This window comes from Pelobates fuscus, chromosome 3 (genome assembly GCF_036172605.1).
Source record: "Pelobates fuscus isolate aPelFus1 chromosome 3, aPelFus1.pri, whole genome shotgun sequence".
In the NCBI taxonomy this organism is placed as follows: Eukaryota; Metazoa; Chordata; class Amphibia; order Anura; family Pelobatidae; genus Pelobates; species Pelobates fuscus.
The window spans coordinates 130,793,042-130,809,867 of record NC_086319.1 but is presented as its reverse complement, the minus strand read 5'-3'; the positions used below and the strand labels follow the sequence as shown (position 1 = coordinate 130,809,867).

Sequence of the window (16,826 nt, the reverse complement as noted above, 5' to 3'; positions counted from 1 at the left end):
GGATGCCCATTCCCCCCTTCTCCCTTGGTTGGGTTAAGAGTTGTAATGGTAGTCTAGGTTTGGAGTGCGACCAGAGAAAGGCTGTCAATGTCCCCTTAATTAAGGAAAAGAAACTAACTGGCGGCTTAATTGGGACTGTTTGTAAAGTATATAGGATGCGTGGCAATATCACCATTTTTATGATGCTCGTTCTACAAAACCATCCGTAGCATGGTTTATTCCAAGCCTTCAAATCTTTAGAGACGGCTTCCACAAGTGGAGCGTAGTTTAGGTCATAAAGTTGTTTTAGTTGGTGAGGCAAGTGTATTCCTAAATATTTTATGGATTTCATTGCCCACGTAAAGTTGAAGTTTTCCTGTATGTATTTATCTGTATTTAGAGTGGTGTGCAGAGGGAAGATCTCGCATTTTGTGAGATTTGCCTGGAAGTTCGAGACATCACTGTATGCTCTCATTTCTGCTAGTATATGCGGGATAGATTGCAATGGTTTAGAGATCGTGAAAAGCAAGTCGTCTGCAAAGGCAGAAACTTTGTAATCTATATTTCCTATTGTGATGCCGTGTATGTGTGGGTTATTTCGTATTCCCTGTATGAATGGTTCCAGCACAAGGATAAAAATCAATGGGGAGGGGGGGCGGAGCCTGACCGCCATGCCGGACAGTCGCACGGGGTAAGAGCTCCTGGCGGGCAAGCGAAACAGTGGACAAAAACGGCGACTATACAGCCCAAAGACGTCCCGAAGTGTGCTACCCAGACCGGGGGTACACGGAGGTCCCGGGGGATACCCTTTGGGAGCCTGTCCGGGCATTCTGAGCGGGAAGAATAATCTGAGGCCTGCAGGGACGGGAGCCGGAGAGAGGCGGCCGCTCTCTCCGACACCGCACACTCCAGCAATCACAGCTAACCTCCTAACCCCCCCCCCCTGGACCGGTGGGGGTCATCCCGGTCCCCGTGAGACAAGCGGATAACCGCGGATAGCAATCGAGCTGAACCTTACATATATCAACGGACGAAAGGCTGTCGGAACGCATCCAAGATGGCTGCCCGTCAACAGCCACAGAGAGAAACCACGAACAGCAGCCTGAAGCCTGCCTCCATAGAGACCCTTGATCGGCTCTGCTCGGCCTTCTATGAGTTGTTGTGCAAGCGGGGTATGCCCTGCCATCAAGCGGCCCGGAAAGTGGCCTCCTGGATCCGCCCGACGACCCGCCGAAGCTACTACGGTGCCCCACAGCAGATATTTCAGGCGGGCGTCCGACAGATTGACCACAGGCGAACACGCAGGCGGGAAACAGACCGCGCAAACCCGAGCACAGGTACCTCCACAACAGGTGACCAAACTAACGGACAATCCCAGGGCTCCAGCAGTACAATAAAACGCAACACCTCAAACACGGGTCCACTACGGAAACTCCGGAGCCGGAGCGCACAGAAGGCACTACCCAGCGGCAGTCAAACACTGACGGCAGACAAGCGCATCCACAGCCCTGCTGGACCACCAGCCCACCACCAGATATGCCAAGCGGCACCTGAGACCGCCACGGTCATGTCTGATAACCACCCCAGAAAAGCACCTCCAACGTCGCATCCGGACGCAGCACTGTTTCACGTCTGGGAGACAGGTACTTTCCGGCATGATACCTACCCACTGCCCAGCGAACTCCGATCACCGCATAGACAAGGCATTGGATGACGGGTAAGAAGCCACGGACTGCCTCCTGGCACAGGCACAGACGGCACCGCTGCCCTGGTCTATCCTAACGGACACCCGACGAGTTCAACTATCCCCCACCTGCAGGCACCATGAGAAAGCCGACTAGGGGAGGCAGCTGACTTTCGGCAACAACTGGGGGCTGGCCTGCTACCCCATCACTCTATTCATACAGACTTTAGGTGGTGTACTTCTCTGATCTTACGGTTTGAGATAGGCATACAACATTGAACTCTTAAGTGCTCTGCATTGTTTTTTCATTTTCAATTGGTTTGCACTTCTTACAATATTATTTTCACAATCTGATGCTTGTAGCTGTGAAATATTGCTGATGATATTGCTGTGTAATAGAGCAATTTTCCTCTCCTGTATCCCATTAAGCGAGTACTGTCTGTTCTTCCTATCATTAGCACAGGTGGACCAAACATATTTTAAAAAATAAGCGACTAATATCTAACAGATTCAGAATATGTTTTTGAAGCGATATATCTTGCTCCAGCCTGTATGTTATTCTAGAGAAGGCTCTAGCCTGCTCACATAACTAGCGAAGTAAACTTGTAATAATTGAGCAATTTTTTATTTGCCACTACATGTATATTGTTCTACACTGTGGTCATCACCAACTTAGTCTGAATGTCATTATATGTTTTACTAGCTTTATAACATTGAGCGAGATTAATCTTAATATACACGCATTTACCATGATTGTATTATAGCTTGTTATTTAAAAAAAAAAAAAACTGCGCTGTTTAACCTGTCACGATTTGTAAAGTATACAAAACTGCTTGCAGCAGCTGTCGTGGCGCTGCACGCCTGCTGTCATTTCATGCGCAAATAAAATAAAGAATTTAAAAAAAAATAAAAAATCAATGGGGAGAGTGGACACCCCTGTCTGGTCCCGTTCCTTATATAAATCGCTTCTGAGAGCTGGCCATTGACGCGTATTCGGGCAGTTGGTGTGGAGTACAGTCTCCCCAACCATTGTAACCACCTGGGTCCAAAACCCAGATGTTCCATCGTGGCTGTCATGAGGGACCAATCCACCCTATCAAATGCCTTTTCGGCATCAATAGCCAGTAGTACACTCTGAATTTTATTGACCTTTGCCCAGTGCATTATGTAGATGATTTTTGTGGTGTTGTTTTTGGCTTCCCTACCCGGTACAAACCCCGCTTGGTCTTGGTGTACCAGATCAGGGAGTAGCGGTTTTAATCGGTTGGCCAGGATCTTGGTGAAGAGTTTTAGATCCACGTTCATTAGGGATATTGGTCTATAACTCCCACAGTTTGTAAGATCCTTGCCTGGTTTGGGCAGTAGTGTTATGGTGGCATTTAATGTCTCATGTGGAGCCTTGCTCGCGTTGTGCGTAAAAGTAAATGCTTGCACAAAAGGTTCCGCCAGGATCTGTTGTGCAACCTTATAGTATTTGCCTGTGTAGCCGTCTGGCCCAGGACTCTTTCCCAGTGGGATTTGTTTAACTACATCATGAAATTCTTCAGTGGTGATGGGTTTGTCCAGGAAATACACCAAATTGCGCGGAATAGTGGTATTAATTCGACTAGCTAGGAATTCCCGTATCTTATCTTTGGAGGGTACCGTATCTCTGATATTGTACAGGGAAGAGTAATATGTGTGGAATGCCAACACGATTTTTGGCATTAATTGCGTCAACGAGCCATCTGGTAGCTTAATGTGTGATATGAATGTTGATTGTCTTTGTTGCTGTATAGATTGCGCAAGGAGTCTATCACATTTGCCCTCTTGTGTAAAGTATGAGTGTTTGGTCCTTTGTACAGATCTGGTAGCCTGTAGGTTGAGAATGGTTTTGAGTTCTGCCCTCTTAGCTAGTAAATTGTTATATGTTTGTATCGTAGTATCCTTACTGTGATGAAGCTCTAGGTTTCTTATATCCCGGATTAAGGATGTTATTTTAGCTTCTCTAAGCTTTTTCAGCGCTGAGGCTATTTTAATGATTTCCCCTCTGAGGACGCATTTGTGAGCTTCCCATACCACATCTGGCCTAGTGTCTTGGCTAGAATTGGTTTCGAAGTACCTTTGCGCACTTGTTTTAATTTGTTCTATGACCTCCTCTTTATTTAAGAGAATATCGTTCAGTTTCCATTGAGGGGCTGCCCTGGTTAAAGAAGGGATTGTCATCTCTAAGGTTAGTGGAGCATGGTCAGACCATGTGATGGGACCATATGATGCGGTCTTTATTAGATTGAGGTAGGTATGGGGTAAGAGCAACATGTCTAATCTAGTATATGTGCCGGATGTTGTGGAATAGAACGAGTAATCTCTGCCAGTGGGGTGTAGTGCCCTCCAACTGTCATACAGTCTGGTCTCATGTAGGATATCGAGTATTCGACTACGGGTGGGCTCTAGATAGTCACTGGAGGTAGCGGATTTATCTGATTGGCCGTCTAATGAGATGTTGAGATCCCCTCCCACAACCAGTAGACCTTCTTGAAATTCAAACAACTTGTGGAGCATTTTTCTTAAGACCACGCTTTGTTTTTTATTGGGAAGGTAAAGGTTTGCCAATGTTATGGTGGTGTTGCCTAATTTACCTTAAATGAAAATGTATCTACCTGCGTCATCATTGAGCTGTCCCGTGAGTGTGAATGGAACTTGTCTCTCAAGCTAAATCGCCACTCCCCTTGCCTTAGCCGCAGTGTAATGACTAAAATAACCTGTAGGATATTTACGGTTTCTAAGTGAGGGAGCCTGGTTCCTGCGAAAATGCGTTTCTTGTATAAACACAATATCTGCTCTATATCTCTGGAAAGTGCAAGTGATCTTTTCTCCGGGGTGTTTAGCCCCTTGGCATTTTGAGAGTGTATCCGTAGGATCAGGTTTGAGTCTGTGTTAGTTGTGTGTGCTGGAGGGTCAGTGGTTCCAGTCTGTGGTTTCACTGTCTGAGTATTCCTAGTTGTCATCTTGCCCCCACTTATTGAAGGTTTGCTTGTCACTTATTAATCAACAGTTATACGTTAACAATAACAATATAAACAAAATATTAAAGTAAAAAATAAAGTAGTGAAATGAGGAGGATCAGCGAAGCTCCTCAGACACTTGTCCTCTCGTGGGTAGAGGACTTACTAAAGGTTATCCTGAATAACACACTTGGAGTTATTCTCACTTGTTTCGTATTCTGTCCCCGTGCAAGAGGCAGAATAGTTACTGTGCGGGTGTGGTGATAGACTAGAACTCGAGGCATGCAATCTGACAATTCCTTGTACATAATTTGTTGGAGGATCTGGAGGAGGAAGGGGGGAGGGGGAGGGAGGGAGGGAAGGGGGGGAGAGGTGGGAAAGGGGGTGGAAACATAAGGGGTAGGTAGAATACATTCTATTACTGATCTCTATCCCCCAAGCTATCAGTCTCCCGCTCGACACCAATGCAAAGATATACTGATAATTCTCTCGGTGGTGTCTGGGTCAAAAGCAAGTTATATATTATTAACATAAAATTCAGGGCCAACAGTGGACCCCATTTTTTTTTTTTTTTTTTTTTTTCACAATGTGATATACGACCTTATAAACGGTTGTCGCCCAGCGTGACTGAACCAGTCCTTCCCTAGTTCTGTTTCCCTGGTCTTGGGTACAGGGACTTAGTTGCCCAGGAGGTGTAGTCCAAATCGACCTTTCGTTTTGATGAGCTCTTTATCATGCCAAATCTATGTCACCGGATCTTGTTCTTGGAGAGGACTCAGGTGGCACAGGGGTCCCATGTAGTAGTCTGTTGGACGCTCTGGTGGGAGACCCCACTGATTTGAAGATCTTGAAAATCATGAAAATTTCGTTTGGAGTTATATCCGCAGAGTCCAGTGGTGTGTTACAGCGGTCGTTTCAACTATGTATGGTCGTGGTAGCCATTTCCAATCATTTGTGCTAGCTCTTGCTCTTAACTAATCTGTCATGTCGCTGTAGACGGTATAGCCTAGGGGGCGGAGACCATGGCCTAGCGGTTATCATCCCTTTGGTTCGCCAACGATCTGCCCCATGGCGAGAAAAGTCAGCCCTTCTTTTCTTGGCCGGGGTAATCCATCTTTGTCTTTGGGGTAGAATAGAAGAATCTTGGTTTGGTTGGGGAGCATACCAATCTGTAATATTGGTGTTCGGCAATTCCAATGCTCTCAGGAAAGGTTTTACATCCAGATGTGTAGCTATGGAAGGCAGCACTGCGAATGGGTACCCCCATCTATATTTCATGTTGCGGTTGCGCAAAAGTTCCGTGATTGGCTTTAGTGCTCGTCTCGCTTGTAGTGTGAACCATGATAAATCCGGGAAAATCTGTACTTGATTTTCATGGTACAAAAGGGGTTGGGATGTTTCTCTGAGGGCCTTAAGAATGTTGTCCTTCACTGAGAAATAATGAAGCCTGCAGATTACATCCCTTGAAGCTTATGTTGCCGCTCCTCTAGGGCGTAGTGATCTGTGGGCTCTGTCCATTAATATCGGGTTGTCCACAGGGTCCCCCAATATAAGATTAAATAATTCTTTCAAAGTAACCATCGGGTCTTCCCCTGGCGTTTCAGGAAGGCCCCTTATTCTCAGGTTATTTCTCCTGCTCCTATTATCTAAGTCATCTATTTGCCTCTGCATAGAGGACAGGGTCAGTGCCTGCGCTTCTAATGTGGAGGAATTATTTAAAATCTGGGCTTGCATTACATCCTTTTCTTCTTCTAAGTCTGTAACTTTAAGACTTACTTGCTGTATGTCTGCGCCCATTGCATCGATTTTAGACTGCAGAGCTGCTTCTATTCTGCCGATCATATTGGCCATGTCTGCTTTGGATGGCAGGTTCCTCAGCAGTTCTTTGATGTCTGGGTCGTTTGCCTGTGAGTGAGTACCACAGAAGCCCTCCGACGGTGCCGGGCTTGACGGCGCCGATTCCGCCGCCATGTTGGAATTTGCGGCCTCATCCTCGCGGGACGCCGCGTCTTTGAAATATCGTGTAAAAGTGCTGGATTTCACGGTAGGTGTTTTGCTGGATGCCCCCTGAGCGTTGGTGTTCTTTTTGGGGTTCCCCATAATTCCTCCAGACCTCCGATGGTGTTAGATTGCACCTCGGTGTTCAGGGAGCTGAATCAGTGCACGTCCATTCAGCTCCGCGTCAGGCCACGCCCCCCCTTGACGCTTCTATTTGACTCTCAGATATGAAGTGCATCCCACTAATGTACTTTTTAGCACCCAAAAAATATTTACTTTTTAAAACTCCGATGTTACCACAGTATTTGACATTTCTATTTGACTCTCAGATATGTAGTGCACACCCCAAATCCAAATGTTCTATTTAGCACCAAAAAAAAATTACTTTTTAAAACTCAGATGTAACCACAGTATTTGACGCTTCTATTTGACTCTCAGATATGAAGTGGACCCCACTAATGTACTAGTTTGCAGAATTCTTTCCTAATCTGTCCCTGAAAGCGGCAGCATCCTCTCCCTACACTAAAAAGAGCTCATGTGACGTGCGGCGCTACGTGACTCCAGCTTATATATAGAGGCTGGGTTACATGCTGCACTGGCCAATCACAGCCATGCCATTAGTAGGCATGGCTGTGATGGCTTCTAAGGGCACACGAGTCAAACGCTTGTTGATTGGCTTCCCTGCAGCCTTTCAAAACGCGCCATTAAATCGCCGAACACCGAACTCCAACCCGAACATACACTGATATGTCCGTGTTCAGGTCCGGGGTCCAAAAAACGTAATGTTTGGTATGAACCCGAACTTTACAGTCCGGGTTCTCTCAACTCTAGTCAGGAACACAAACATTTATTCCTGACCCTATAGGGTTAAAACCACCATCTAGCCCCTCTGTCCCACTCATGCCCCCATAAATATAGTAAAATCTTACTTGTATTCAAGCCTGAAGCTGCTTGCTCTGCCCCTGTCTGGCTCAAAAGAGCAAGAAGTATTGTTCTGAGCCAATCACAATGCATCCCCATAGGATTGGCTAAGACTGTGAAGGAGGCAGATCAGGGGCAGAGCCAGCACAAGTCAAACATAGCCCTGGCCAATTAGCATCTCCTCATAGAGATGAATTGGATCAATGCATCTCTATGAGGAAAGTTCAGTGTCTGCTTGCAGAGGGAGGAGATACTGATATGTTGTGATGCACACTAGGCAAGACTGAGATAGGAAGCAGCTCTAGCAGCCATCTGAGGAGTGGCCAGTAAAGTTATCACTAGACTGTAATGTAAACACTGCATTTTCTCTGAAAAGATAGTGTTTACAACAAAAAGCCTGAAGGGCATGATTCTACTCACCAGAACAAATGCAATAAGCTGTAGTTCTGGTGAATATAGTGTTCCTTTAATTTGCTGAAAAACGTAATGCTAGCTATAATAGAAAGGTTCCAGACCACAAGAACAGTGCACTGTAGTTTGCTGCATATGTGTGCCCATGATAACCCCTGACCACCGCCAAAATTGTTTTCAATGGGGACGTGAGCATCAGAACCAGACCATGGAGCTACAGAAGAAGGTTGCCTGGTCTTATGATTCACATTTCTTTTAGACTAGGTGGATAACTGAGTACTTGTGCATGGCTAGGCTGGGGAAGAGATAGCAGCAGGATGAATTATGGGAAGAAAGTAGGCTGCTTTATTCATTTTTAATGCATTAATTCATGTTTACTATAAGATATTTTTAGTCAGGGCCTTTTTAAAATATGTCCATTGTGTTGAAACATTACCAGTAAATCTTCATTCATAACAGCAGCTGTGCCAGATGGTGCCATCAGAGGTTATGCAGACCATTAATGTACTTTTATCTGCTCCTGCTGTTCCTGTACATTTCCTAAAATTTTCTGTAATGACAGTTAGTCCCCCTGCTGGCTGGAAATAAAATAAAATGAATTAAATAAGTGTAAAAAAAAAAAAAAAATATATATATATATATACTTGGATCATATATATATCATATATATATGATCTAAGTATATATATACACATATATACACATACACTGTCTAGGTGTATTTTACTATTAATATATATAATTTTATATATATATATATATATATATATATATATATATATATATATATTAATATCAAATTACACGTAAAAAATGTTTTAAAAATAATTTTAAAAAATAATAAAAAAATATATAGATGTGTTTTATTTCGTTCTAACTGTATTGTGATATTAATATATATATATATATTTATATCAAAATACACGTAGAACGAAATAATATATATATCTATATACATAAATATATACATATATATCACTATATATATATACCTATATATAAATAAAAATATTTTTTTTAAATTATATATATATACACATACGAATATATATATATAGACAAGATAAGAGGGCAAGCATTAGGTGGTAGTGTAGGACCTGCCAAGAATGGGGTACTTTGATGCAGTTGGCAGGCTTATGCAATGTATGATCATATAATGTAACCAAACCCCCATTATTTTTTATCTAGGTGAGGTGTTTTTAACCCCTTAAGGACCGCTGACGGTTCAGGACCGTCAGCGGCAAAACGTGCGTTTGGACCGCTGACGGTCCTGAACCGTCATAACGGTTTTGGGCAACTTACCTGATCGCCGTCGGTCCCACGGCGGCGATCAGCTCTCCTCCCGGTCCAGGGGGACTGCCTGTCTGCCCGGGCAGTCCCCCCTCGGCAGATCAGGACCCCACGGCCATGTGATCACTCGATCACATGACCGCAATAGGGGTCTTTGTATCTGCCTGCAGGGGGACTGTCTGTGCTGACAGGCAGTCTCCCTGCAAGTAAAAAATCATAAAATAAAGTGTAAAAAAAAAAGAAATCAGTGTAAAAAAAATATGTGTATATATATATATGATATATATACATGTATTATATCTATATATACCTATATATAATATATGTATATATATCATATATATAATGTCACACTAAGTGTATTTTTATATTTATATATACGTATATTAATATAAAAATACACTTATATTTAAATTACACACGAATATATACAATATATATAATAACTATATATATGGTATATATATTATTATAAAATACAAATAATATGTTAATAAAAATAAATAACAAAAAATAAAAATAATTTTTAATAATTAAAAAAAAATTATATATATATATTCAATTTTATTCTAACAGTATTTTGATATTGATATATATATATATATTTATATCAAAATACACTTAGAATGTAATGATATATATATCTATGTATAAATAAATAAATAAAAATAATACGAAATATACATATGTCCACATACAAAATTACATTAATAATTTCATAAATATACACGTAGACGTAAAATATATAAATATGTATATATATTAAAATTCTACGTGCATATTTATGTAATATTTTTACCTAATTAAGTAATTTTAATGATTGCAATTTGAGGGACCTGCCTGCCAACCCAGGCCAAAAGTCCAGATAATTTAATTTGCTAGCACTGTGCTTAACCCTGTAACTTTCTATGACACCCTAAATCCTGTACATGGGGGTACTGTTTTACTCGGGAGACTTCGCTGAACACAAATATTAGTGTTTCAAAACAGTAAAACATATCACAGCGATGATATTGTCAGTGAAAGTGAAGTTTTTTGCATTTTTCACACACAAACAGCTCTTTCACTGAGGATATTATTGCTGTGATATATTTTACTGTTCTGATACACTAATATTTGTGTTCGGCGAAGTCTCCTGAGTATAACAGTACCCCACATGTAGAGGTTTTATAGTGTTTGTGAAAGTTACAGGGTCAAATATAAGGCTTGATTTTACTTTTTTTTTTTTTTATTGAAATTTGTCAGATTGGTTAGGTTGCCTTTGAGAGCGTATGGTAGCCAAGGAATGAGAATTAGCCCCATGATGGCATACCATTTGCAAAAGAAGACAACCCAAGGTATTGCAAATGGGGTATGTTCCGCCTTTTTTAGTAGCCACTTAGTCACAAACACCGGCCAAAGTTAGCGTTTTTTGCATTTTTAACACACAAACAAATATAAATGCTAACTTTGGCCAGTGTTTGTGACTAGGTGGCTACTAAAAAAGACTGGACATACCCCGTTTTAAATACCCTGGGTTGTCTACTTTAAAAAATATGTACATGTTAGGTGTGTTTCGGGGATTTATGACAGATAACGGTGTAACAATGTCACTATTGATACATTTAAAATATATATATATTGAAACAGCAATTTCCTACTTGTATTTATAGGCCTATAACTTGCAAAAAAAAGCAATAAAGCATGTAAACACTGGGTGTTTTTAAACTCGGGACAAAATTTTGAATCTATTTAGCAGTTTTTTTCATTAGCTTTTGTAGATAAGTAAAAGATTTTTCAAGTAAAAGTCCAAAAACATGTTTGTTTGTTTTTTTTCACCATATTTTATTATTTTTTTAAAATACAATATATGACATAATATAAATACTGGTATGTAAAGAAAGCCCTTCTTGTCGTGAAAAAAACAATATATAACTTGTATGGGAACCGTAAATGAGAGAGCGGAAAATTACAGCTAAACACAAACACCACAAAAGTGTTAAAACTGCTCTGGTCCTTAACGTACAAACATCGCAAAAACAGGCCGGTCCTGAAGGGGTTAAGTAGTACTATTTAGAATGTGAAATCACTGTTTAGTTGATGCAGTTGACAGGCTTATGCCATGTGTGATCATGTAATGTAACCATCCTCCCATTATTTTTCAGGTGAGGTGTTTAAATAGTACTATTTAGGATTTAAAATCTCTGTTTAGTTAATAAGCGAGTGCACTGGTTTGTATATTTTTTATATATATATATATATATATATATATATAAATGCAGACAGCTCTTGCACTCTTCACTGTTTGTTTAGTACCTGGTGCTCTGGTAGCTCATGCACAGCAATAGAAAGAAATATACCAGCACTCCTCGGATTTTCAAATGAAGTTTTCCTTTTATTCCAAAGTACAATTTCACTTTGGAAATTGTACTTTGGAATAAAAGGAAAACTTCATTTGAAAATCCGAGGAGTGCTGGTATATTTCTTTCTATTGCTATATATATATATATATATATATATATATATATGTATACATGTATATTAATTCTACATATATATTTATGTAATATTTTTACATAATTAGGTATCTTAATTAATTACAATTAGCGGGACATGGCTGACAACCCATGCCGAAAGTAAAGGGAATTTAATTTTCTAGCACTATATTTAACCCTATAACTTTCCAAGACACCATAAAACCTGTACATGGCGGGTAATGTTTTCCGCGGGAGACTTCGCTGAACACAAATATTAGTGTTTCAAAACAGTAAAATGTATTACAACGATGATTTTCACGCACAAACAGCACTTACACGGACAATATTATTGCTGTTTACTGTTTTGAAACACAAATATTTGTGTTCAGCGAATTCTCCCGAGTACAACAGTACCCCTCATGTACAGGTTTTATGCTGTTTTCAAAAGTTACAGCGTCAAATATAAGGCTTGTGTTTAATTTTTTTCACATTAAAATACGCCAGATTGGTTACGTTGCCTTTGAGACCCTATGGTAGCCCAAGAATTAAAATTACCCCTATGATGGCATACCATTTGCAATAGTAGACAACCCAAGGTATTGCAAATGGGGTATGTTGTCTTTTTTAGTAGCCACTTAGTCACAAACACTGGCCAAAATTGGCGTTTTTTGCATTTTTCACACACAAACAAATACTAACGCTAACTTTGGCCAGTGTTTGTGACCAAATGGCTACTAAAAAAGACTGGACATACCTCATTTGCAATACCTTGGGTTGTCTACTATTGCAAATGGTATGCCATTGTGGGTGTAAATTTAATTCCTGGGCTACTATACAGTCTCAAAGGCAACGTAACCAATCTGGCGAATTTCAATTTCAAATGTAACGTGCTATATTTGACCCTGTAACTTCCAAAAACACCATAAAACCTGTACATAGGGGGTACTGTTTTACACGTGAGACATCGCTGAATATAAATATGTGTATTTTATTGCAGTAAAAGCAAACAGTATTATGACCATGACAGTTAAAATGTCATGTAGAACTAAAAAAATAACAACATTTCTTATTTTCTCCCATTTGTTTGATATTAAATTATGTTTCATAGCTAAATGTTTGATATTAAATGAAAGCCCTGTTTCCCCTGAATAAAATTAAATTTAATAAGGGGGGTGCATTTAATATGAAAGAGGTGAATTACGGTTGGACAGACATATAGCGCAAATGCCAGGTTTTGTTTATGTTTTGTTTTGTTCACAACGTGTACATTTGGCTCAGTCCTTAAAGGGGTTAAACTGATTTGATTGTTTTTCACTTTCAGTGTTCCATGCCGGCCTGCATTACTGCTTTTCATGTTACTTGTGCATTTGACCGCAACCTGGAAATGCACACTATCTTGGCAGAGAACGATGAGGTGAAGTTTAAGTCCTTCTGCTTGGAGCATAGCAGTAGAGGAATAAAGCCAGAGGATCAGAAGGAACAACAAGGATCCACATCTGATACCCATGGAGATGCTGACCAAACAAAGCTGGATCTAGAAAAGGTTACTTTGAGGAAGCAGAAGCTTATACAGCTGGAAGAAAATTTTCATGAACTTGTAAAGCCAGAAGATGTGGCGGAAAATCTTGACGTGAACAAGAATTTGGTTGACTTTATTTATCAGTACTGGAAACTGAAAAGGAAGGCCAACTTTAACAAGCCTCTCATAACTCCAAAAACAGATGAAGTGGACAATTTAGCTCAGCAAGAGCAAGATGTGCTTTACAGGAGATTAAAACTCTTTACACACCTCAGGCAAGACTTAGAAAGGGTAAGTTATGATAAATGTAAGTGATATAAATTATTTCAACAAGTTAGCCTCCATAAATACAGTAATAATCTTACTTGTATTCAAGCCTGCAGCTGCTTGTTTGTCCCTGTTTCCTTTAGACCTGCCCAATGCCTGCTGACATCAGCAGAAGTGGTAGCCTGATCCAATCACAATGCTTCCCCATAGGATTGGCTGAGACTGACAAAGAGAGCAGATCAGGGGCAGAGCCAGCACAATTCAAACACAGCCCTGGCCAATCAGCATCTCCTCATAGAGATTAATTGAATCAATGAATCTCTACAAGGACAGTTGAGTGTCTGCATTCAGAGGGTGGAGACACTGAATGTTTGGATGCATTTTAGGTAGCCATGACCCAGGAAGGATCTCTAACAACCATCTAAGGAGTGGCCAGTGAAGTTATCACTAGGCTGTAATGTAAACGCTGCATTTTCTCTGAAAAGACAGTGTTTACAGCAAAAAGCCTGAAGGTAATGATTCTACTCACCAGAAAAAAATTCAATAAGCTGTAGTTGTTCTGGTAACTACAGTGTCCATTTAATGTTAATGCTTGCAGTGGTTTCTAGTGATGAAGCATGTTTTTTGTGTGTGCCTGTATTCTGTCTCAAAAATTGATCCAACCATAAGTCCACTGTAGCTTTACAGTATTTTATATAAGAATACACATAACAATTTGGCTTCGTTATGTTCTATTTTTTGATCAATGTTTTCATTCACGTCATTTCATTAGTGAAACTACTGGTGAGTCCTTAATTATGGATCTTAGCTGTTTATGTAACTTGTCTCTGGTGTCTCCATAAGTGGAATACCAGAGGACAAAAGGGCCAGGAAAGCGTTTTGTGCATGTGTTTGGAGGCTGCTTGTGGGATTGCTTGTGTGTAGAGTGAGCTGATTGTGGTGTGGTATTGTATAAATAGGTTGGTTTCAGTTGTGTTGTGTTTATGGTGTAACATGTGTGGATATGCGCTGTAGAGAGTGAGAGAGTGTATGTATAGGCGGCATAGTGTGTATAGGGGATGTAGAAAGTGTTTGTATAGGGGCTGTAGTATGTTTGTCAGGAATGTTGTGTGTTTATCGGATCTAGTGTGTGTTTGGAGGACCTGGAGTGTGTAAAAAATCTAGTGTTTGTGTGTAGAGGATTCAGAGTGTATATAGGAGATCTAGTGTGTGTATAGATGATCTAGAGTTATGTACGGGATCTTGTGTGTGTGTGTGTGTTAGGAGTTGCAATGTGTGTGTATTAAGTATTGCAGTGTGTGTGAGATGGGTGGCAGAGTGTATGTGAGGGGTGCTGCAATGTGTGTGTGGGGGGGGGTTACAATGTGTGAGGAGTGCAGTGTGTGTGTGAGGGGTTGCAATGAGTGTGTGATGGTGCAGTGTGTTTCTGAGGGGTTGCAGTGTGTGTGAGGAGTGCCGTGTGTGTATGTGTTTGAGGTGGGTGCTGTGTGTATGAGGGTTGCTGTGTGTGTTTGAGAGGGGTGTTGTGTGTGAGTGGTGTAGTGTGTGTGTATGAGAGGGGTGCAGCATGTGTGACGCGTGCAGTGTTTGTGTGTGGGGTGATGTGTGTGAATATGTTTGGAAGTATTGTGGGGGGGGGGGCAGATGAATGCAAATATATTATATGTTTTGGGGTTTTGTTTTTTTTTATTTAAAAAAATAAGCATTGTATCCCCCCTCCCTTTTTACCCTTGGCCTGGGAGAAGAGAAATTGCTTGTAATCCTAGGTGGTCCTAGAGGGGAGTGAACTCTAGTCTGCAGCTCAGCTCTAGTCTGCAGCTCAGCTAGAGTTCACTCTTGCATTATCGGAGCGTTGCCATGGCCTGAGGAGCTACTGGGTCCCCTCTCCCTGCCATGCCTGCTGCTGCATCTCACTGCCTGTGGGCCGGTGAGAGAGATCTTTGGAACACAGCAGGGGCCGGTGCTTGCATAGTGCCGGCTTGGCATGAGCTTGCAGGGGAGATAAAAGGATCCCCTCTGTCGTCCTCAGCCCATAGCCATTGCGGCACACCAGTCAACCATGACTGAGGAACCATAGGCCTGCTGAGGAGCTCAGATGTTCATAACAGGCCCAACAATGATGACTGGCAAAGCGATCTGTGAAGTATTTGCTTTTGTCACTCCTTGGTCTATATCAAATGATATAGAAAGGAGACTGTCTCTCAGTAGCAGACATGGCACTGAACTGCTTAAAATCTCTTTATTTTCTCACCTGATTCCCGCACCAGGTTAGTGCTCTGTCTCATCCGACATCATCCAATTGGGGGACCTATTGCTCATTAAATCAATGCTTCCCTATAGATATCCTCATGAGAGCCTGAAAAACACCTGCCTCACTTAAAGCGTATTGGTTGAGGAATAAAACAGAGAACCTAGGTTTATATCCTGTTTATTAGTTGGTCCTGGGGACTTCCACATATTGGCAGAACATGTATAGTATGCTTGCTGAACACCTCTGCAGCCAGCAAGTGTTTTTATTTGTTTTACATATTGCCCAGTTGGAAACTTGGAACAATTGACAGTGCAAATGAACAGATAAGTTCAAATTAAATATATACAAAAATCACTTGGCGATAGATAGCATTTCTCTCAGATATGTAACACTGTTTAGAAACTGGGATAATATGACATGAATTTGAACATACCATTTCACTCCTAACTTAGGTAAAATAATTTTTAAATCAAATTTTTAACATTTATTTAACACATTTGAAGCCTCATCTGATTTCATTTAGGAGAAAATTCTATAATTGTATTGACTTTTCATCTTTTAACCTGAAATATATGTAGTATAAAGTAATCCCTTGTTTTGCAATGCTTCCTACAGATTCTTTTTTAGAAATATTCAAATGTCCAATTGATACATGTAGGCAACAAATAGGAAATTGTTGTACATTCACAACCTCATCACAAAGGCATGCCAAAGTGTAGAAAAAATGCAAACTTGAATATTAATTAATAGGTACATATTACTTACCAGCTTTGTGTAGCAAATAATGGTTGCAGTCTAAAAGCCTCTGATATAAAAGCAACTATAAAATGAAACAAATGAAATATTTTAGAGTGTGAATTGTATGTGTTAAGATTACAGAAGTAACATTTCTATAAAAAAAATTCTGGAAAGTGGAGTGCTGTTATAAATTGAAATTCATTTGTTACATTGGGACGATAAAATGCAGTGTCTGTAGAAGTACTATGCTTGAAATAAAACTACAGCTTTTTCAGTAATTAATAAACTAAATTTGTTTTTGTTTTGTTTTTTTAAATTGTCGCAAATG

General features: G+C 40.6%; 1 protein-coding gene across 1 annotated transcript in view; it reads left to right on the top strand.

Moving 5' to 3' along the window:
* The window catches only part of JADE2 (jade family PHD finger 2), a 647,003-nt gene that overhangs the window by 554,752 nt on the left and 75,425 nt on the right, over window positions 1–16,826 (top strand). Inside the window, exon 9 of the mRNA XM_063447471.1 lies at window positions 13,045–13,533. Coding sequence (XP_063303541.1) covers window positions 13,045–13,533 — 489 coding nt within the window. The remainder of the gene's footprint in view (window positions 1–13,044; window positions 13,534–16,826) is intronic.